The sequence below is a fragment of the Oryctolagus cuniculus genome, chromosome 5 (assembly GCF_051225735.1).
Source record: "Oryctolagus cuniculus isolate XC-2025 breed Fujian yellow rabbit chromosome 5, ASM5122573v1, whole genome shotgun sequence".
In the NCBI taxonomy this organism is placed as follows: domain Eukaryota; kingdom Metazoa; phylum Chordata; class Mammalia; order Lagomorpha; family Leporidae; genus Oryctolagus; species Oryctolagus cuniculus.
In genome coordinates, this window is record NC_142871.1 from 66,006,060 (window position 1) to 66,030,116 (window position 24,057).

A 24,057-nucleotide genomic window follows, 5' to 3' on the forward strand; every position below is an offset into this window, starting at 1 on the left:
TTAATATGAAGTAATATTTTGGTGAAGCTCTGAAGTCAGTTAAGCAGCCCGTTTGACTGCCCTGTATTTTTGTGCTTGTGAGAACTCAATAAGCGTTAGTGGAACAGACCACTCCCAGGACATTTTCATGTTGCTGGTGTCCGGGATGCTGTAGGATGCGTGGCAGAAATAATGAGTTCTCCCTACAGGACAGTCTGCCAGTCCTCTTTGTCAGACTGCGGTTTCTGATTCTGGCACACCCAGCAGTTCCCTCGAGTCCCCTCGTCCCCCTGTGTTGGAGCCCATCATTTTCTCTCCTTGGCAGGGTGTAGAACACCTGGGTCCAAAGTGAGGGACTGCTCCACTGTCTTTAGGTGATCAGGACAAACCTGGCTGCCAATGCTTAGTGTAATTCTTTACCTGAAAGATGCCCTTTCTTTGTCTTCCTTTGCTATCTTTGCTTTTGTCGCTTCAGTAAAATTCCTCACAAGAGTTCAAGGATGGCACTGCTGAAGTTTCCAGATAACGTAAGAAATGAATTTAGTCTACCCAAGCTTTAAAAGTTCTTATATCGCATTATTAAAATACATTCCACTCGTCTAGAAGTCATTAACTTGAGCTGTACAGCAGAAACGAAGCATGAGCTATCAAGCAAAATGACCTTGGTCAAAGTGCTGACTACTGGCTTCCCACTCAAGGCCTGCTCTTAAGGACCTGTGAAGTACTGTGTGTACTGTAGGTGTAGCTTGTATTTGAAGGCTGTAATTACATTTATAGTTGGTAATCATATAAACAGGTTTAACGTCATTTTCAACTGTCAATTAAAAATGCCGTTGCTAAGCACATTATAGTCTCACAATAGAATTATCATTGCCTCAGTGGAAACTTGAGGTATTGCAAATAGTTGAAGGCTTGATGCTTTACATATCACCTAAGTAAAATGACTTTTTCTCCAAGACAATTTTCAACTCCTCTTCTAACACCTTTTCCCACTGTGTGTTAATTGTGTTTTCTAAAGTCAAGGATGACATCTTTGCACAGTGAAGAGACCTCAGTTTAGCACTTGAGAACACAGTTGGGCCACCGTAGGTACCCATTTCTCACCTTTCTGTTACCACTCTGTCATTTCCTGTTGACTTAGCTGCGCCCTCCTGTTTCTTGGAATTCCCCAGGGCTGATTTGACTTTATATTCCTCTTCCTACAAATCTCGCCTGCTTTTTTCTTTTTCTTCTTCCTCTTCCTCCTTCTCAAGTATTGTTAAGTGGGAAAGCGAGAGGGCACTGTAACTTGGAGGGTCCTCCTCCTCCTCTCCTTCCTCATCCATTTTAAAACAATTATTTTTCACTTTCTCTACTGCAGAACGTAGACTTCAAGACCTGGTATTCCGCTCTTCTCTGTAAGAGCACGTCCCGATGTGCTATGCAGCACACCTTGTTGCCACTTGGACAAAGAATTCTGGGTGGTTGTCTTGAGGAATTTTGGACACATTGGGTAGAATTTGGCCTGGTGGGAAAATCTGTCTGCGCTAGAAGTGGAAAGAGATCACTCTGCCATTCATTAACATGTGTTTGTCAATAAGTTTTATGGTGCTTCTCATTTTGTCTGAAAAATGGGGAAGTATCTAAAATGCACTTTTGGGGGCCGGTATTGTAGAGTGGGTAAAGCCAGCATTCCATATGGGCGCTGATACATGTTCCAGCTGCTCCACTTCAGATTCAGCTCACTGCTAATGGTCTTGGAAAAGCAGTGGAAAGTGGTCCCAGTGCTTGGTCCCTTGCTGCCCACATGGGAGACCTGGATGAAGCTCCTTAACTTCTGCTTGGCTTGGCTCAGCTCTGGCCATTGCAGCCTTCTAGGGAGTGAAGATCTTTGTGTTTCCTTCTCTCTGTGTAACTCTGACTTTCAAATAAATAAATAATTTTTTGAAAAAATTTATTTATTTATTTGAAAGTCAGTGTTACACAGAGAGAGGAGAAGCAGAGAGAGAGAGAGAGAGGGGTCTTCTAACCATTGGTTCACTCCCCAACTGGCTACACCGGCCGGAGCTGTGCCAATCCAAAGCCAGAAGCCAGGAGCTTCTTCCGGGTCTCCCACGTGGGTGCAGGGGCCCAAGGATTTGGGCCGTCTTCTACTGCTTTCCCAGGCCACAGCAGAAAGCTGGATCGGAAGTGGAGCAGACAGGTCTCAAACTGGCGCCCATATGGGATGCCAGCACTACAGGCCAGGGCGTTAACCTGCTGCGCCACAGCACCGGCCCCAATAAATAATCTTTAAAACACACTTTGGAAGTGTGTTTTACTTGATGGATGTAAAATCACCTCTTAATTGTTAATATAATACATACACAGTTAGAGGCATGATGTGCAATTGTCACATCCTAGTTATTTTCCCACTTCCTCTCTTGTGTTTTCCAAAATGCTGCCATCTGAGTTGTCATATTTCATTTCTGTCTTTATTCTCAGCCCCTCTGGTAGAATGCAAGCTTCACGGGGCAGATGTCTTACCCGTCTTGTTCACCATTGAAACCGCAATGCTTTGAGTAGTTTCTGGCATAAAGTGCGTGCATGACAATGTATTGAAAGAATGAAATTTCATGTTTTATGGAGTCTTTGAACTGCTGATGCATTTATTAGTTTTATGGATTCCTACTTGTAATGTCAAAAATAAATGCAAACTTTCTTTTTTCTGGGAACACTGATCTATTTTTAAAATAGCCAAAGCCTCTGATTTGCTTTGATTCAGCCTGTTGTTGCTGGATTTTTCATTTTCTCTCTAGATATACCCTTTCTCCTCTGATACGTGATTAATTTTGTGAGTAACAAAGGGAAACTAGCTCCTTTGGAAACATTTGCTCCTAGGCCCAGATAGGACTTTGTGTTGAGTTAGCAAACCTTTATTAATCTCTCATGATGATGGGCATCAGGTTTAATGTTGCATATATAAAAGTCGCTTTTGCCTTCAGCACTATTTGTGTTCGTTTGTTAGTTCCTTCATACAATAAACAAACATGGAGCACCACTGTGTGCCGGACTGTAGGCATTCAAGCAGGAGACATGCAGTCCCGGCCATCAGAGGGCTCAGGAGACATGGATTGTCAACAGATAAGCATGGATGTGGTGATATGAGTGCTACAATGAAGGGAGGAGGAGGAGGGGGAGAACTTGAAGAAGCCCTGCATGGGAAGGATGGCTCTAGACACTGAGCGGTGAGGGCATGGCCCTGCCCCTGGAGGAGGGGTTGATGTGAGAAATCCTTGAGCTGTGCACAGTTACAGTGCCCTCTTGCTCTCCCACTTAACAATACTTAAGGAAAAGAAATGCCTTCCCAGTCCTGAGCTAACCGGGGGGGAAGGGGGGGTGTCCTGTGTGTATCCCCAGTGGGTTACCATTGAAAGGTCACACCAGAGAAACACAGGACAGAAGCCCCTCACCAACTATGTGCGTCGGGTCTGGGCCCTGGAGCTGTCAGCCTCCAGTGCGTACTTGCAGTGCTGGCTGGGCAGAGGTGTTGCATCCACAGTCTGCCTGGCAATTCTGACCTCAGTTCGTTTGCTTGAAGCTGTGTTCTTAAGCTTCCTGTGATAATCAAGAAGGTAGCAGGGATGGAAACTTCTGCCTGTGAGCCACGTAAGGCCTACAAAATCATTTTGGCTCTGCCAAGGCAACTGCAGCTGGGACTTGAAATTCAATAAACCTGGGGGCCAATGGTTTGGCTTAGCGGGTAAAGCCGCCGCCTTTGATACTGGCATTCCATGTGAGTGGCTAGTGGTGCTGCTCCACTCTGATCCAGCTCCCTGCTAATGGCCTGGGACAGTAGCAGAAGACAACCCAAGTGCTTGGTTCTCTGCCGCCAATATGGGAGACCCAGATGAAGCTCCTGGCTCCTGGCTTCAGCCTGGCCCAGTGTTGGCCATTGTAGCCATCTGGAAAATGAAACAGCCGATAAAAGATATCTTTCTCTCTGTCTCCTTCTCTCTGTAACTCTGACTTTCAAAATAAATAAATAAATCTTTGTTTTAAAAAAAGCCATTCAATAAATCGAAAACCGGCGTTTTAAGTTAATAGTTTGGTATGGCCCCAAGAATGATGTTATAAATGTGCAAATGATCATTGGCAGGAAAAGGTTCCCAGCTCTGATAAGGGAATCTGTAGCGGTAAACACATCCAACTGCAGCCTCAGCCTAGCAAGCTCCCCAGTAGTGGTATTCACACAGTGGCCCTCACCAGACCTCACAAAACAAAACCCCACAAAACTCAGCAGAATTTGCTTTTGGATTTTATTTTAACTAATTGGACAAATCATGATGATGATAGTATCCACTAAATTATTCTACTCTATTCTTACTCCAAATTATATAACCTATATTCATAGGAGTCTGGCCTTGTGGTGTAGCAAGCCAAGTCACCACTTGGGATGCTGGCGTCCCATATTAGAGTGCTGGTTCAAGTCCTGGCTACTCATTTCCTACCTAGCTTCCTGCTAATACACTTGGGAAGTCAGTGGAGCATGTCCCAAGTACTTAGGTCTCTGCTACCCGTGTGGGAGACACAAATGGAGTTCCTGGGTCAGACCTGGCTGTTGTAGCCATTTAGGGAGTGTACCAAAAAATGAAAGATCTCTGTCTCTCTCTCCTCTCCCTCCCTCTCTGAAATAAATAAATAAATCTTTTTTAAAGAAACTACATTAAAAATGAAAGAGTTAATAGGAATAGTTTTTTTCTTTGTACATTTGTGTCTTTTGCAGGTCACCATTGTTGCAGATGATAACTGCAGATTTTTATGCTGGTCAAGAGAAAGATTAACCTACTTTCTGGAATCAGAACCCTTCCTGTATGAGATATTTAGGTATCTTATAGGAAAAGACATTACAAATAAGCTCTACTCGTTGAATGATCCCACCTTAAATGATAAAGTAAGTGTTTTTCTGAGGCCATCTATTTTGTCAAATAAATATGCATAGTGAGCTATACTGTATTTTACCTGAATGAATGTCTTCCTGGATATTCACTAACTGGTCGTCTGTTAAGTGGAGTGGGGACACTGACAGTGTGGGGATCCTTCCGAGAATCCTGTTCTTGCGAGTGAGGAAGGATTTTGTGGTTACCGTATTTGCCGTATTTAGTGAGGGGTCTGCAAGAGTCAGGACCCAGCACTGGTGGTGATGAGGTGCTGCCTCCTTCAAGAGAGCCGTTTAAGCAATCTCAGGAAGACAGGAAGGGCGTGGGTGGGAGTGGGGCTGGAGGAGGCCAGGACAGGGCAGATCAGTGGGCAGGGTGCGGACGGACAGAGGCTGACCGACCCCAAGAAGCAGAAAAGTCCTATTTTAATCCTGGTGTCCTCCAGCCTCACACATCTTCCTGCTCAGATCCCTTCCCAGGAAGCCCATAGATGACTAAAGGAGTATGGGATTGCAAGTCCGTCTTGGTCTTCAACAACTTGGGATTTCATCTTAATTTCCCCACATTTTTCTGAAGGAAATTAAAATGATTGCAGAAGACAGCTTGGGAGACATTGTTTCTAGGATACATTGTCCTATTCTCCAGGAACAATGAGCATGGGTGTCTGTCTGTCCTCTTGTCCAGGATGTGTATCAAATTAATTTGGTGCTTATTATTTCAGATTAATAAAGAGGTTATTGAGTATATTAATTTTATATAATAATAAAGTAATAATAAAGATCATAGATTAAATTTATATTGCACTTAATAGGTGCCAGGTACCCCTTTGAAAACCCTAACTTGTTTCAAGAAGAAGCATGTGCTACTCACAGGGACTGTGTGATCTCAGAAATCCTAACACTTTGCATTGTAGAAGGCCAAGAAGCTGGAGCACCAGCTCAGCCTGTGCACGCAGATCTCCATGCTGGAGATGAGGAACAGCATTGCCAGCTCCAGCGACAGTGAAGACGGCCTACACCAATTTCTTCGGGGCTCCTCCAGCGTGTCCTCGCTGCGTAAGTTACTTCTAAATGGGTAAATGCCGCAGGGCTCTGCTGGGCGGCACTGGGGTTAGACAGATGACAACTGTGATCGGAGAAGTTACGCAGCAAGTATTTGACAATCTAAAAGTGGCAATAAAAGCAAGCTTTTAATTCGGTTTTGTGCATCAATTTGTTCACTTGCTTTTGCCAAGTACTCTGCTTAAACCCCGGCTCACTGGATTAGGGTCTGCGTCGTTGGGAGGATCTTTGACGTTGTTGTTTTCATTATTTTAGTTAGAATGAAAGCCTAGACCCAGCAATGCTTAGACACAGGAAAAACCTGCTGGATATTGACTGCTGCCTGCACATCCCAGTGTGAGCCCCAGGAGTTAAAAAGCAATGGGGTGCTAGGACTTTCCCGAAAAGGAAGGAGGTTACTCACACTACTGCAAGGTACCTCATTCACATCCCTACCAACACACAGGTTTTCCAAGATTCTTCAGATGCCTTCTGTAAAAAATTGTACTTATTTTTACTCATTTGAAAGAGCAACAGAGAGAGAAAGGAAAAGAGAAAGAGAATCTTCCATCCATTGGGTCACTTCTCAAATGTTGCATAGCTGGCACTGAGCCAGGCCAAAGCTAGGGACTTAGCACTCCATCCTGGGCTCCCATGTAGATGGCAGGGACCCAAGTGCTTGAGTCATCGCTGCTGCTTTCCAGGGTGCACATTAGCAGACAGCTGGATCATAAACCAAGTGGGGATGCAAATGCAGGCTCTCTGATATGGGATGGGAGCATCCCAAGTGGCGCCTTGCCTACTGTGCCGAACAGCCGCCCCCAGATTGTTTCTATGCATACAAATAACACTAATGACACATATTGAAGATTAGTAAGTAAAATGAGGGAAACTAAATTGTTTTAAGAATTCTTCTAAGAAAGAGAGCATATGTACTTAGAACAGATTCATGGGAAATCGTAAAAAGGCAAATTCTTCCATTGCATAAACCAAGAACTATTCATATTTCCAGTAGTGTTTTAAACCAAATAACTTTTTTAAAATGTAAGCACACATTTAACAATCCTAAGTGTTTATGTAAATGGTCTTGGAACTTTGTATGCTTTAGATAAATCAGATTAAGGACTTTTAAGTATCACATAGTTGGGAGAGGCTGGGATTTCTGAGCCCATATGATTGGTGTGTGGAGGAGGCAAAACTTTACTGCTTCCCTTTCAGGGTTTTTTGTTTCTTGTTTTCACTGGGCCTGAGAACTTCTTTGACATAAGTCAGGTTAACAGGAGAAAAACATACCCATTGCATTCCAGTTTTATGTGACATCAGAGTCTTCATAGGGAAATGAAGACCCCAGGAACAGAGTAAAGCACTTGTTACTCAATTGGACAAAGAACAGTAAGTTGTGAAAAAGCAACTAAGTCTTTAAAAAAAAAAAAAAAAGATTCATTTATCTATTTGAAAGGCAGAGTTACAGAGAGGCAGAGGCAGAGAGAGAGGTCTTCCATCCGCTGGTTCACTCCCTAGATGACCACAACAGTTGGAGCGAAGCCAGGAGCCAGGAGCTTCTTCCAGGTCTCCTACACGGGTGCAGAGGCCCAAGCACTTGGGCCATCTTCTACTGCTTTCCCAGGCCACAGCAGAGAGCTAGATCGGAATTAGAGCAGCTGGGACTTGAACCAATACCCTTATGGGATGCCGGCACTGCAGGCGGCTGCTTTACCTGCTATGCCACAGTGCCGGCTCCACAACTACGTCTTGTGGAAAGACTTTAAGAGTTATTTTTATAAGCTTTGTACAAAATTCTTTCCATCTCAGATTCCTGTCCTTAGCGATAAGAATGCTGTTTTCCTTCTGGTATGGGGAGGGGGGCATCTTTTGCATGGGAATTTCATCTGTTTTTTATTAACAGAAGGAAGGTCAGAGTGATTTTTTTTTTTAAGTTTTTTTTATGTATTTGAAAAGTCAGAATTACAGAGACAGAGGAGAGACAGAGAGAGAGATCTTCCATCCACTGGTTCATTCCCCAAATAGCCACAATGGCCAGGGCTGGGCTGGGCCAAAGTTAGGAGCCCGGATTTTCTTCCTAGTTTCCCACGTGGATGGAGGGGCCCAAGACCTGGGCCATCCTCCACTGCTTTTCCAGGGGCATTAGCAGGGAGCTGGACCAGAAGTGAAGCAGCCAGGGCTCGAACTGGTGCCCATATGGGATGCTGGCACTGCAGATGGCATCTTAACCTACTGCACCACAGCATTGGCCTGAGAGTGATCTTACACTTGCTGTTTTTTTTTTTTTTTTAAGACTTATGCTATTTATTTGAAAGTCAGAGTTACATAGAAAGAGGGAGAGACAGAGAGAGTTCTGTCTGCTGGTTCACTTTGTACATGACCACAACAAGCCAGGGCTGGGCTTCCCTGAAGCCAGGAGCCAAGAACTTTATCCGGGTTTCCCACAAGTACTTGGGTCATCTTCCGCTGCTTTCCCAGGGGCATTAGCAAACAGCTGGATAGGGCTCCGAGAAGCCAGGACTCAAACCAGCACTCATATGAGATTCTGGCATCACAAGTGGTGGCTTAATTCGCTGTGCCACAATACACCACAACACCAGCCCCTTTATTTCCTGTTTTTTTTTTTTTTAATACCTTTAACTCAAAATAGTCAATATGCCATAGTGACAGGATTTTAGCTCTTTCCCATGGAAGATTTCAAAGCTTTCCAATCTAGACAGAGAAATCCATTATGGCCCTGAAAGGGATTTTATGAGCACCACAAATGATAAATTGAAACTGGTTGTATTTTATTCCATAGTAGCTTATTGAAGGTGCTGGCTACAACTCACATGGGTCAAATGTTGCCCTGGGCCTTGTTCTTCTTGCTCTGAGACTCAGCCAGAGGAGCAGCAGGGCTGTTGCCATGGTCATGACAGAGGGAAGGCCATGGTGGCCGATTCACATGCAGACTTTTAATGCTCCTCCTGTGAAGTGGCACGGGCCACTTCCAGTCATGCTCACTGGGCCAGAGAAGTCACCCGGCTTGAACTGACATCATTTGGGAGGTCACTCATTTAATCCTCCAGCTGTGCAGAAAGGGCCTGGTAAGAGAAAGCAAAGGAAGCAGGCAGAGAGGAGAACAGACAATTTTAAGAGCAGTAAGGTAGTGATCTTCAGACTTAGACTGAGTAAATTAATATGCCAATATTTTTAATTTAATATGAAGAATTCAGGGGAGCAGTGAATTTAGAACAAAACAATGTCCAAGTAACATGTTGAACTGAGTAACAATGGGCTGAGAGGTAAGAACCTACACTAATAATTGTTATTGGGAGTAACAGGAAGGATTAATAATTTTAAAAGGACAGACAGTGAGCCTGACATAGCCACATGAAGGGGGAAATGGGAATGGGAGATGTGCAGAAGTTGGTGCATGAGGCAGGATTGCAGAGCAGGAAGGACGGCATTGATGTTATCCACCACAGTGGGCTTCATTCCATTTGATAGATTGGGAAATTGAAAATATGATAGATGCTCATTCACTCGTTTCCGGGCCACAGGGGTTGGTGCTGGGATCCAAATGTAGGGATCCTGTCTAATTGCAAAGCTAACACTTTGATTGGCTCTGCATTATAAAAAGAAAGGAAAAAATGCAAGTGATATTTGGTTGGTGCTTTGTAATTTACAGGTCCTTTTTATACCCAGTATTACACTTGAACTTGACATCTCTGTACAGTGGTCACAACAGCTGTTAGCCTTTGTCCCATTGCAAATGAATCACTAAGAAGGCAGGAGGCACAGGAGGAGGGAGAGGGAGAGAAAAAGGGAGATGGAGAGGGAGAAATCTTCCATCAGTTGGTTGACTTCCCAAATGCCACAACAGCCAGGGCTGGGCCAGGCTGAAGCCAGGAGCCAGGAACTCACCCCAGGTCTCCCATGTGGGTAGCAAGAGCCCAAGTACTTCAGCTATCACCTGCTGCTTCCCAGGGTGCACATTGGTAGAAAGCTGGAATCGGAAGCTGATCCAGGACCCAAACCCAGGCACTCTGATGTAGGATGCAGTCATCACAAGTGGTATCTGAGCCTCTTCACCAAGTGCCTGCCCCTACATAGGAATCTTTAAAATTATCCAGTATCCCCCAAAGTCATTTAACTTTTGGTTAACTTTCACTCTGGTGTGCACTTAGTGAATTAAAAACAATCCAACTCTTTAAAAATTAACATCATATATTTTCCTAGTTAACCATTTTTCACATTATTTCACCTATTCATTAACTCACATACACAAGTCAGCTTAAGCATATATATACATGTCAATATTGCCCATTATTTTTCAATTCAGTTCTGAGTAGCACATGCACATTGTGTTGGGTTGACATGTTTCAAGTCTCTTTCACTTTTGAGCTTCCCTTCCATCTCTCCCTCTGTCTGTTTATATTTCTGTATTTTGTGTAGTTTTGTGCTTTTAGTTGTCCTCTGTCCTGTACAACATTGGTTCTTGAATGTGCATGTGAATCTCTTGGCGCTCTTTTTAAAGGTCCTGGTCTGGAGTGGGACCTGGGAGCCCAGGGGTTTAATAGGTTCCCAGATGATGCCAATGTGGCTGGTGGGTGAGCTACACTTTGAGTAGGGAGACTGTGGAATTCCCTGCGTTCTGTGCTTGTGTTGATGGTTCCTGTCCTGCTGATTATGGTGTGTGGGATAGAATGCTACAAACACAGGAGGGGAATTCAAAACGTTTGTGGAAAATGGAATTAAAAGATATATTTATTTTGGTGCAAAAAATTTTCATGCCATGTGTTTTCCAGAAACTTCTTTTGAACTCTTCTCATATTTCATAACTTTATACAGCAAGTGTTCAGTTAAAAATGCAGTTCACAAGAAGGTGAAGGGGAACTCTATGTGAACTGTTTCAGTGAACTCTCTGCCACTCCCCTTTCTCACATTGAGCTCTATTTTTACCCATGTCACACGATCCCCTCTCCACAACAAGATCTCTACTCTTCATCACACAGATGCCATATTCCTCTTCCAACTGTCATTTAAAGGGAAGAAAGCAAGGAGCTAGCCTGTGAGAAATCCAATCCTGTTTGTTTGTTCTGTAGTTCATAATCTAGTTAGCTCTTTTCACTCACCCATTGCTTCACTCACTGGGTTTTGTGTGTGCATGTGTGATGGCGAGACAGGGAGGGGGCGGGGCCAGCCAGGATGGCCAAGACAAGTGAGAAGTATTTAGTCTGTATGTTGTCTTCTCTCTGTTCTGGACCAGGGTGCTTGCTCATCAGGGCACCCTGTCATATTACCATCTTCTCTCCTTATAAGGTTTAGCTCCCTAAATGTGCTTAATAAAAACACACACGCACAAACACGCATCCACACTCTGTCACACACACAGATTGATTGTACTTGGCAGTTCCATCACTAATAAGTGATGCTGAGCCAGGCATTGCCATGGCAACAGGCATGGCATATTATGTTTCCTTGAAAGTTGCAGGATTTTATTTTAGTTAATTGGGGTCAAATAAACTCCTTTGGGTTGTTTATGTTTCTTAAGTCATAAGCCAATATAGTAGGCAATGCAGTCAGTTGGAACCCGTCTTTGAGTTTGTTAAACCATGAGGATGTTTTTGGTGTATGAAATAGTAATTAAAATTTATGGTATTATTAAAAATATCATGAAATATTTAGATATATTTCTTACTGAGAAAGAAACTTTTGTTATTAGAATCAAGATGGTGCTCTAGCCAATCTACTAATTTCTACAAATAGGCTTCAGCCTGGTTAGCTTGCATCTGGTTAATATGCTTGTCTGCAAAGACAAACAACATGTCTGACATAATGAGCTTCTCTCAGATCTCTTCTGGATTGATTTACATGGAGAGATACAAAAAGCCAATGCCGCATTCTTCATTTTGAGGCTGGTTTTATGAAATAATCTGTTTAGCTCAATTTGCCTTTCATTCCCCCTGTGAACAGTGGTAGACGTAACAAACAACAAGCTTTGCATGAATTATACAGAGAAGAAGAAAGGAGGTGTGATCAGGCAAGGGAAAAGCAGTGTCCCCATTTTGTAGCTGACTAAACTGTAGCCCAGGAAGATTCAATAACCTGGTCAAGGTCACTTGCCTAGCCTTGAAATAAAGACAGGTTCCGTTTGTTGAATGATCTCAATTGGCTATTGCTTGGGAGAGAATTCACCTGCTGGGGTCGCCTTCATGGCCTGACCCATTCTGTGATGTCCTCACAGCCACCCTGCCGGGCAGGTGTTGCATTTTCCCCTTTAGGGTTGAAGAATGTGACATTTATCTGCTGCATGTTCCTGGTCCTCCAGCTAGTAGGGTCCCCTGTCCTTGGCATTCCACTAGATAAGCTCTGCCCTCACCCAACACTTTCCCATGCATAAGATGACAGTGAAGGGATTTATACAGTAATACATTTTTAACAGAAGACTGAATTATCCAGTTAAATATGTAGATATCAAATACAGTAATGAAAAGAACGTCTTAAACTGACCCCTCCAGTGTAATTTTCATCCTACTCCCAAGGAACATCAATTAGAAGCCATTTCCTCTACAATGCTAAATAAATAAAGTGCTGACACTGATTTATCCCCTTTCCCTTGATCTACTAACTTACTTCACTTCTGACTTCTCTTCCCACTTCTGCTCAAGAAAGTGATGTTGCTATTTTGTTCTCATAGTATTTATTTTTGTAATATTAAATAATGCTCTTAAATGGAAATTATCAAGGTTGTTTTGCCTTCTTTTGTAACTAAAATTACAGCATCCTTGCTTAAAAGTGTTAACGCAAATGAAACAGTGTTGTACAGTATTATGCTTTATGCAGAATCAAATAGTGAGCTCCACCTACTTTATTTCTGTTCAGTTCCAGTGTCATGACTCCAGTTCAAGAGAAATTGTTCCTGGGGTGGGTGTTGTGGTGCAGCAGCTTAAACCACCACGTGGGATGCCCAGATCCCAAGCGGAGTGCTGGTTCAAGCCCTGGCTACTCCCTTTTCAATCCAACTTCCTGCCAATGTGCCAGGGAAGACCCAAATACTTTGGGTCCTTGCCACTCAGGTAGGAGAACCCAATTAGAGTTCCTGGCTCCTTGCTCCAGCTCTTATGGGCATTTGGGGAGCGAACAGGCAGCTAGATCTCTCTCTTTCTATTTCTTCACCTTTCAAATAAATAAATACATATTTAAAAAAAAAACTGTTCCTAATACCAAATTCAAATAGATTATTTTCCCTTCATTTACAATATAAAAAAGCAGGTTTTTTTTCTTTTTTAAAAATATCTGGATACTTTTAAATAAAAGTTGTATTTTGATTGACATGTAATAATGGTACATATTTATGGGGTACAATGTTTTGTTTTGATAATGGATATATTGTGCAGAGTCAACCCAGGGTAATTAGCACGTCTACCACCTTAGCCATTCATTGTTTCTCCCTGGTGAGAGCACTGGAACTGTTCTCTCTGTTTGGAAGTACATACGTTATTGGTAACTGCTCTCGCGCCTCTCTGCAGTAGAGCATCAGAGCTCAGTGTTCCCAACTGCATCTGTATGCCTGTCATGCGCCAGGTTAAGCCCTGTTGTCCCCTGTTAGGTTTTTATTGCCTTAGTTGGCTGCCAGGAAACATCTTATTCCCCCTATCCCCTGTTTCTTCCAGCTGCTTCTCCCGTCTTAGGGCTGAAACCCATTTTATTCCTTCTTCAGGTCTTGGGGTGGCTGTCCTCTGTTTGAACCCTGCCTTCACCCCGCCTTTTGTTTCTGTGGCGTGTGCAGGTGACCCTTGCCTTGTCTGTCCTGACGGCCCTGCCCTCAGCCCCCCTGCCAGAGACCTTCCTCCCCGAGCCGCCCCATCTTCGTGGACTGGCTGTTCTGGAGCCGGCCTTCACTCCTCCTGGGCCTGTCCGCTACCTCCTCCACCCACCAGCTTCCTCCCGCAGGGCAGGAGAGGGCTCAGGACCTTGGCTGGCCCTTGGCCGCTCATGCCTGGCACATTGCAGGTCAGGGCCCTGATGACCGATCTGTGTGGTCAGGAGGAAGCCCTCTCAGGAGGGCTAACCTGCTCCAGCCTCTCCATTTACCTAAGGTTGCACACTTCTTGCTTGAGTTTCTCCGTGCTGCTGCTGAGTCCATCTGAGGGCAATTTAAGTACAAAAGGCACAGCTACTTCTCAGCATCATTGTTCAGAAAGCTTTAATTCAAACTTGGTCTCCTCAATTAAAAAAAAAATTGTGTGCTATAAATAGGCAAAGGCAGGGGAAGGCTGGATAATTCTTTGTAGCAAAGAAGCCATTAAATCCTTCCCCATCACCATTCATCAAAAATTGTATAATCTAATTAAAATTCTAAGCCCCGGTAAGGTTTTTAATTACTTGCTAAAGCAGTTGGCCAGATGGCTAAACATAATAAAAATAATAACACTTTGTAAGGAATGAAGAAAATGCCATCAAAGTTAGCGGAAGAGGGAAAAACATCTTAGAGCACAAAAGATTGGAGACTTTACAAAAGGATGCAGCTTAAGGAAAGAGAAAAGTCCCCAGACAAGCTTCACATCATGGTGCTCTGCTTCCTCGAAGCTCAGATGCAAGGTCACTCATTCATCCTCTGGAACAGGCACGCCCTTTGCTCCCGATCAAGAACAGCAAGTCTGAGTGTGTCTGTCTGTCTGCTGCTTCCTGGGAGAGGCCCTCAGGCCTTCACATAATTGGAAGCACACTGAAATAGAAGTAAGCTGACCAGGGACAGTATTCTGATAAAGGGAATCCCTTTGACCTTTTTTTCCTGTGTTTCATACCAGAGTGTTTTACTTCCGCTTTACACATGCACACATGCACACACACACATACACACACGCATGCAATGCACACACACACATAGTGCTCCCATCTGCTGATTCACTTCATGAGTGCCTGCAATGGCCAGGGTGGGCCAGGGCCAAGGCCAGGAGCTAGGAGTACTATAGAGGTTTCCCACATGGGTGTCAGAAATGCGGTCATTCAGACCCTCACTCATGCCTTCCAGGATCTGGGATGGCAGGAGCTGGAGTCAGGTACTGGAGGGGTGAGCTGAACCTGGCCACTGCAGCGTGGGAGGCGGGCAGCTTGGCTGGCATCTTAAACACGGGGCTAAATGCCTACTCCCCTACCAGAGTTTTGCCTGATTGATCTCTCTGGTTCATGCATAAAAATATTCTCCTGTGCCTCTTTAACTCAAGACTTGAGGAAGACAGAAGAGGGTCTGTGAGGTGCCTGAGCCTGTCCTCCGAGGAGGCCGGGGTCTGCTTTAGACGTGCAGTCCAGGGCCCCGGTTGTTCTTCCCGGAAATCTCCTGTCCTCCTCAGCTAGGGTCCCGCGTGAGCCACTGTCTGAACAGATCTGCTTAGGAGACGCTTCGCTGGCCACATCCAGGTCCCCTTGGCGATATTCACGCTGTCCTCACTCCCTGCCAGCTGGACACTGTGCAGGTCAGGACTCTTACTGCTAGGTGTCCATCTTCTGCATTTGCTCAGAGTCCCAGGTTTTGTAGTAACGAGTTTTTCTGTTAGCTTCAGGATCGCTGCCTGGTGTTGCAGTTCTGTTTCTCGCTTGAGTGTGCCATGAATGTGGCTACAGCTCAGGGCCAACTTCTGCCCTCTGGCTGCACCTCCTTGGTGCATTTGGCATCCATGGAAAAGGATGTGGACGCCTTTAGGCAGAGGTTTTTTTTTTTTTTTTTTTTTTTGCCACGTGGTATAACAGGAAACACACCACCCCAAGCAACAGTAACTCTTGACATACCTGTTCGACAATTTCACACCTGTTAGGTCTGCATTGCAGTTCAATATGAGATAATTTGCTTAATATACCTTTGTGATAAGCTGTGTTAATTGGTAGCCAGAGAGCCCAGAAAATTAGAAGGTTATTATAGCAAGTGGCAAAAAAGTGTTTATAATTATGTCTTCTTGGTTGTAATAAATACCATGGGATTTAGTTAACCACTCTGTCTCCCAACTATAAAAAATGGTTTAATAGAAGAATGGAATCCAGTTTTTCTGAGAAGTGGACGGGGATGGGTTGATTTGCCCCTCTAGAGCCCAAGATAAATGAAAAGCCAAACATGACCCAGGTCGTAAAGAGGGCTCATCCTTGAAGGGCAGAAGTAGCTTGAAAAGCACTTGACTAAAGATCAGCTCCATTCCTCCCACTATCCTCTCCTGCTCTCGAATCTAAGGATGCTGGGTTGAGCCTCAGGGCAGATTTCTGATAATGCTTCAGTGCGTAAAACTAATGAAAACCCAGGGAAACTCGCAGAAAGAATGTATTAATGTTCAACTTGTAAAGTGCAGGACAGCTCCCCTGAAGTCTGCTATTTCCTCATCTTTTGTTTATACTCCAAATAAGGTTTGGATTTATTAGGGGACAGTCATTTCCAGCTGTGCAGCGAAGGCCCAGGGTGGTTCCGGGGCCGCAGGAGGTCTCCTGGCGAGGTTGGACAGCACTCTGTCTGGGCACCTCTCTCCCAAAACCACCCCTTCTCCTGGCCCTGTAATGCTAGGTCAGGCCAGGTGACCCTTTCGTTTCCCTGGCTGTGAGCATCGCCCCTGGCCCTCAGAGCTACAGGAGGCTCTGGCTAACTGAGGCAGGTACAAAGTAGGCACTTTGAGGACCAATTCCTAGGGAGGAGCCAAGTAGCTGGCACTGTAGCTCCTGGCAGGGTGTGCAGCAGGCTGTGGTCCTCTCATCTGCCCTGAGGAAAAGGAGCAATGAGGTAGAATTGCTGGAGTATCCTTGGAGTAAAAAGCATTTTTCAAAACAAGTAAATCTGAACAGAACGTTGGAGCCACCAGGTTTATGCTGCAAGGTTATGTTTCTGCCTCAGAAGTTCACTGCTAGGTGAGAAATGAACTTGACAGTAGCAGCAACAGTCACCCTCTGTTCTCTTTTTCTTAAGACTTATTTTATTTTAAAGTCTGAGTAACAGAGAGATCTATCTGCTGGTTTACTCCCCAGATGGCCACAATGGCCTGGGCAAGGAGCCAGGAGCTTCCTCCAGATCTACCACCTGGTTGGGACTTGGGCCATCTTCTTCTGCTTTCCCAGGCACATTAGCAGGGAGCTAGATCGGAAGTGCAGCAACCAGGACTCAAACCAGCACACATATGGGATGCGGATGTTGTAGGTGCTACAGTATGGCACCAGCCCTTACCCCTCTGTTTTCTTTCACTGGAGGTTCAGTTTGCCTTTACTTTAGCTTCTGAGTGAAAAGGAAAAAATAATAGCATGGATACAGTGAGGAAGGATTGCTCTAAAAAGTGCTTTGAGTTTCTGAGAAATCTAATTAACAGAGAGTAGGAGACTTGTGATTGATTTTTATTTCCCCAACATTTGACATTGCAACTGATACCTTGTAGTTACCTTCTGCATCTTTTTACTGATTGCATGAAACTGTAGCAGGTTAACAGTACTGCTACTAGGCCTTATTTTAGTTTTTATTTTGTATTTAATTGAGAAGCAGAGACTAGGTGTGGGGGGGAGGTAGAGAGGACAAGGGAGAGACAGAAATGGAGAGAAGAGGTCTTCTGCTGGTTTGTTCCCCAAATGCCTGTAACAACTGCAGCTGGGCCAAGCTGCAGCCAGGAGCTGGGAACTCAGTTTGGGTTTCCCTTGGCAAGGACCCAAGTCCTTGAGTCACTCCCCTCCTGCCTCCCAGGGTGTGCATCAGCAGGGAGCTGGAATTGAAGCAGGACTCCAGCCCAGACACTTTGATATGGGATGCAGGCATCCCAAGCAGGGTCTTAACCCACTTGGTGCCAAACACCTGCTACTATGAAGCCTTACTGACGTTGGCTTGAGAGGACAGTCTTGCCCTTTACGCTGTGAGCAGTGTCAAATCAGTTACATAAAAGTAACGATATGGAATAGAGTGTTGTTGGTCCCTTTCCCTAGTGAGGTTTCACCATCGCCTGAGACCTGTCTGCCCTTGAGGAAGGTGGGTGGTGCCCCTCGGAAGGGTGAGGGCCTGGCCTGTCAGAGAACAGACATCCTGGAAGCTCCCCAGGTGTGCTTCCGAGGAGGGCTTTTTCATCACTGTGTACGTGTGTAAGTGATTGTGACAGCCCCGGCTGTGTGAGGCACTTCTGCAAGGCTGTAGGAGAGAAGAGGCCAAAGCTCCCACCTGCAACCTGCTCGCCCTCCGCTAAGATGCTCTGACCCTGGCATGTACAGCCTGTGGTTACTGAGACGAAAAGAGGGCAGACCTTCCCAAAGGAGGCGCGGGGGAAGATTCCACATGGAAGAGCTCAGGATTTGAGCCCCACCCTGAGGAATAGGTGGGAATATGATGGGTAGGGATGGGAATGGAGAGACCACTCCAGGGGAAGAGAAGGGCAAGACAGGACTGGCATTGTGGCATAGCGGGTAAAGCCACCACCTGCGACACCAGCATCCCATATGGACACGGGTTCAAGTCCTGGCTGCTCCTCTTCCAATCCAACTCCCTGAAAATGGCCTGGAAAGAGCAGCAGCAGAGGCCCAAGTGTTTGGGCCCCTGCACCTCTGTGGGAGACCCAAATGAAGTGCCTGGTTCCTGGATTCAGCCTGGCTCAGCCCTGGCCACCGCAATCACTTGGGGAGTGAACCAGCAGATGGAAGATCTCTCCCTCCCTCTCTCTCTCTATAACTCTGACTTTCAAATAAATAAGTAGATCTTAGAAAAGAAAAGAAAAGGAAAGCAAAAGGAAAAGGTGGGTTGGATTTGGAGGTGGTGAGTTCCTGAGACACAGACTAGAAGGTAGGCGAGACCCCACGTGGGGACTCCTGAGTGCCATCCTAGGACTGTGGCTACTTAGAATTTATCCTTTTAATGTTACGTGGCAAACACTTCAACTGTTCTTTTGCCCAGGCAAATGCATTGGAAACAGAATGAAGGCTTTCACAAAAAGACTCCAAGTTCTTGGGAAGTGATCACTCAGCCGCCTCCAGTGATATTGGAACCTTTAACTGGCAATTACATTTTTCTTTCTGAAAAAAAAAAAAATGCAGTGAGGGGTGAGACAGTTGAGAGGGTTGGGTAGCATTTTGGCTCCTCTGTGGGCACCAGCATCAGTAAACCATGGAACGGCAGTCCTGGTTTCACAGATGGGCTCGAAAACTGGAAACCAAGTAATCCTGTCTCCTCGGTCAGAATGGACTGGGTGTGTTTCTGTTATGTGTATTATATACTTATGTCTGAATGCTATATATTATTGATTTGGCTTAATGCTTTCAGACATGCTGTCTTCTTGTTTATTTGAAGGATTTTATCTGATCACAGATACTCAGCCTAACTTAATATTTTATGACATTCAGTCACAACGAGACTAAAAATATGATAGAAGCCACTGCAATTGCTGTTGTTAAAAAGACAATTTTGCTATACTCAGAACAGCTTAGATTGAGAAACACAAATCTTTGTTTCAGCATAAGTCCTATTTAAAATTTTCTTTCTTTTTACTCATTAGAAACACACACACCCCTTCCATCCTCTAGTTCACTTCTCAAATGCATGCAACAGCCAGGACTGGGCCAGGTCAAAGCCAGGAACTCAATGTGGGTTTCACACATGGGTGGCAGGGTCCCAATACATGAACCCTCACTGCTTGTCTTGCAGAGTGTACGTTAACAGGAAGCTGGGATGGAGAGTGAAATGAGGTCTCAGCCTTTAGCATTCCGATATGGGTTGTGGGTGTCCCAAGCAATTGCTTAACCACTGCACTAAACACCTGCCTCTATTCCTTTCCTTGGCCATTACCATGGGCAATGATGAATTTTAATCAGTTTTCTCATCATTTAAGCCAGTGCCTTCCCAAGACCATGTTAACTAATGCTATTGTCTTAAAAGCATTTACAAAGTGATAATATCTCAGGCATTGATGTAAGAACTTTACAAGTTTTGAATCATTTAATCCTCATAATAACTGTATGGGGTAGGAATTGTTCATAATATGCACCCTGAGACCTACACAGACTCTGGGGTGGCTCAGAACTGTGAGTGTTTAGGAAGCTCATGCATCCTATGGCTTGAGTGTTGTTTCCCTGAGATGCTGTATAGAAGACGGCGTTGAAGGAAATGGCGTTCTTGGTCGTAGCCGTAGATGCCCGTAGCGTTTTTCCTTTCCCTGTTGGGGTTCCCAGATGACACCAGTGTCAGGGCAGGTTGCGCACTAAGCAGTTCTCGTTCCCCTGTCTTTCACAGATGTGTCCTCCCCACACCAGCGAGCCTCTGCCAAGATGAAGCCAATCGAAGAAGGCGTGGAAGACGATGATGAGGTCTTTGAACCCGTGTCTCCGAATACACGCAAAGCCCGTCAGCTGCCTTGATCCGGGACAGAGCTGAAGGGACTGAGACGGAAATGGCTTGCAGAGATCACAACGACTACCAGCACTTCCTCGTGGCTTTTAGGTTCTTCTGCTTTAGCACATCCAGACCGGCAGGGTCTGGGGGCGGGGTCGAGGCGGGACACACATCCTCCTGTCCTTTTTTTATTGGTCTGTTGATTTTAAGCAGTTGTTTTACTGAGCCTTTTGACTAGACCTCATTCTATTTTGAGATACATATTTCACAGTATTTTCTAGATATATTATTTAAGTTAAAAAAAAACACCTTGGCACTCTGTCAATGCAAATGCCTTTTTACTTATTTTTCCAAGTTGTGATTCTTTTTCCTCACGATGTTTTTCTCTCCCATGGCAACGGGGTTAGCTGTTTAATTTTAACAACGATTTCAGTTGGAGATGAAAGCTAAGATGATAGTAAAAAGCAAGGAATCTCAAGCTGCATTCACTTGAGGGGATGGGAGGTGGGGATTGGAGAGAAAGATGGGATTTGACTACTTTCGTTTTTCTTTCATGCCAGGATGGTTCTCCACTAGCTCACCTTACTTCTCTGGGCTTTGGGTAGATGGTTTGATAATGAGCCGGGCTCAACAGACTTGACTCATGTTACCCTCACATTATGCCGGTTGTAAACTGGTCTGCAACCTGACGCTAGAAAGATAAGGAACGGAAGCATCTCTGAGCTCGGTGTCAGCCTTCAGCGAACTGTAAGGGGCCCGTGGGTTGGTGCCATCTTGTCCCATTCCCCTGGTGTGGGAAACACTTTACTTAGGGTTTGGAAGGTCAGGAAGTCAAATGGCCGAGAGGTCAGCTGCATTCCCGGGGCTGTGTTTTGAAGTTCCAGACTGCTCCCCCAGGGGCAAAGGTGTGTCTTCAAAGGATGTGCCAGATATCACAGTGCCAGAGCGGAAGGCACAAGCCCAGCGGTGGGCCACACAGGTCGGCTCGGGCAGTGCTGTGAACACCCAACCCAGTGTCACTCTGAGGGCCTGGCCTTGTCTGTCTGCCCCGCTAGAATCCCGTTCTCAGAGACAGCAGTATTTGGTAGGAAATTGTCCAGCTCTGGGCAGGGCGGCTGCCTGGCACTTGAGCAGCCACACATGTGAGTAGAGCCCTTTGGTTGGCTGTGCTTCTTGTGCCTTGTTGTTGATTTTATTTAATTGCTAGAACCAACTTTGAGTGAGTCCCTGGTACTCCAAGAAAAGTTCCAGATGAAATGATGTCCAGGTAGACTGAGCCCAGAGAAGCTTTCTCTTGCTATGAGACCATTTCTGTTGAAGTATGGAAACATCCTAAGCTAGGGTCACCTCATTTTCCCAGATCCATTTCTTGAAGACAGTTATTTTAGGAATTTCACCTGAGTCAGACTTTCTAAGTCGGACTTCTCTGGGAAAATGTACACAGACTGGGCCTGTGGCTCTGCTGTCAGTCTCAAAGCTTGGCTCCCTAACATCCCCCGAAAGAAGGCCAGCTTCACTTTACTCCTTAACGCTCTTCAGTGTGCTAAGTTAGGAACTTATTGAGGAGAAATGAAGCAAATGGGAATGACTTAGTCCCAGGGTTAGGAATGACCGTAAGGCTGCATCAGGCCGAGCCCACTCTCTGTGCTGGACAGCCCCTGCATCGCTGATCGGGGAGCGCCAGCCTTGTCTCCTCTCAGCCATCAGGTGTGGCCAGGCAGCCCACAGAAGACCAATTTCCAGAGTCACTCCGTAGAGCAGTCAAGACGACCTTCCCTGAGTAGAAAGGCACTTTGGCTGCTGCGATGGCTACGTCTCTGATGTTTCTCAGGTTCTGTGGAGCCAGAGAAGAATGGAATTCTTGTACCATCCCATCTTTAGGGTCATTTCACTTTTTCCCTGTAGGAGGTCGTGTGCAGTGATAAGCCTGATTGTGTTTGGAGGTTATTTCTGTAGCCCTGGGAACAAACCTGTTTGAAAAGCACACTGCTAAATGCAGGCGATAGAAAAGCATTTACTGTTTTTAGGAGAGTTTGTGTATATCTGTCAATGCTTTTGAAGATTCTAATCTCAACGTTAGGAGTCTTAAAAGAGGCACTCAACCTGAATGAGAAACTTGAAACTGTTTTTAAATACACACCTCCAAGAAAGACAGTGAGACTCAGAAAAGGAGCTGAAAGCCATCGAGCAGCCCTCCCACGTAGACTGGATCACAAAGAAGCAGAGAAGAAAGCAGACAGGTTATAAGTGTGAGAGCGCCATCGGATGACTTTAACTCCATTTATACAACTGGACAAGTTTGTCTGTGTGTAATGCATTCGCCCATAGATAAAACACATTTGCTGCCAAGCTCCCAAGAAGATGTCTCTTAGGTCCTTGGGCGTTCACTTAGCTGTGTGACTAAGGTTCAGAAAGTGTTCTGCAAACATTGTTCTAGACGGGACCCCAAGTGAACTGGGCTTAGCACCTACTCAGTTGTATGAATCCAATTGTAATGTTCATACTAGAATGTATGTGTCCTTTAAAATATTTATATTTATAAAAATAATAGTACAGATACGGCATAAATCCTCAATGGTACTTATGTATCTTAAATTAGTAAGAATGGGTGCTATATAATTTTCAGTTCTCATCCTTAACTTTCTGGAATCTTCCATTCCTCCTTGTCAACTCAATTGCACTTTAATCATTGGAAACCTTTGTGCTTTGCTGCGAACTGTGTGCACCAGGGGACATCGTCTTTGTATCGGGTCCTCCTTCTGCATATGTGAAGCTTTTCTGATTTTATGACTTGGAGCTGCCAGTTCCTGCCTCCCAGCTCCCCTCATGGCCCCAACAGCTGAATCACTTGGATGCCAGGAAACCTGATGTCACCTACACACTGCCCTTTCCCCAGCGCACCATGTAGTAACTTGTCCGTCCAGCAAATATGCTAACGTGTGGTGGCTCCCAGCCGAGCCCACGTCTTGCTGGTCAGTCCCTACCTGTGGGGGTCAGTGCTCTCCTCCCAGCTGCCCCCTCCCTGGGGTATAGTTCCATGAATCTACCTTTTTTTTTTTTTTAATATATTTTCTTGGTCATTTCTAAAGCTGTGCTGTGGCTGGTTGGATCCTGCCATGCCTTTGTTTCCTTTCCCTTTCCTCTTGAACCCTGGCTTCCCAACTTCCTTTTTCAATATTTCCAACTGGAGTGATTGGGAATCCCCACCTATTCAACTCAGAATTCCAAGGATTTGGAATGTGGGATGCCATACATGGAACCTGAGGTTGAGGCACCATCACTGCTTTTGATTCTGCCCATCATGGAGCAACATTTTCTCACGGATAGTAGCCCTTTTTGATTGTCACAGAATCCCCCAAATACCTGTGCATAATAGCATAATGTAGATGTCATAAATCTAAGAAACTCACTTTTAAGTACAAATTAGGTTTTTATGTTGCACTTGTAACCTAGTTTTAAGGTCTATAAGGATTTATATGACACATGAGTTATAGGAAACTCATTCTGTTTTCAGGTGCCATTTACATTGATACCATTTCCTCTAGAATAAAGATACATTATGTCTGACTAGAGCCTTTTAGTTTAAAATATATATTGCCATTTGAAGAAATAAATTTCTTACTTAGGAATGCCTGCTTGCTGTTGTTGCTTTCCCCACTTCAGTATAGCTGCTTTGCCCTCACTCCATGCCCAGTTGGTTCAGTTACCTTCAGAGGTAATCAGAATCCTGGTTTATTAGGTGATCTGAACAGGTTGTGAGAGGTTGTGCTCTTGGGTGCCTTTCATTTAATTTCAGAAGCCCTGGGTTTGCCACTTTGGCTGCTGTTGG

General features: G+C 45.0%; 1 protein-coding gene across 2 annotated transcripts in view; it reads left to right on the forward strand.

Annotated features, from left to right (window-relative positions):
* POPDC1 (popeye domain cAMP effector 1) overlaps positions 1–23,857 on the forward strand; it is a 37,651-nt gene extending 13,794 nt beyond the window's left edge. For both annotated transcript variants that reach the window (XM_002714830.6, XM_008263326.5), the window contains exons 6-8: positions 4,724–4,891; positions 5,791–5,932; positions 20,130–23,857. In XM_002714830.6, the coding sequence (XP_002714876.1) occupies positions 4,724–4,891; positions 5,791–5,932; positions 20,130–20,254 (435 nt within the window). In that variant the 3' untranslated portion in view covers positions 20,255–23,857. The remainder of the gene's footprint in view (positions 1–4,723; positions 4,892–5,790; positions 5,933–20,129) is intronic.
* The last annotated feature ends 200 nt before the right edge of the window (positions 23,858–24,057 follow it).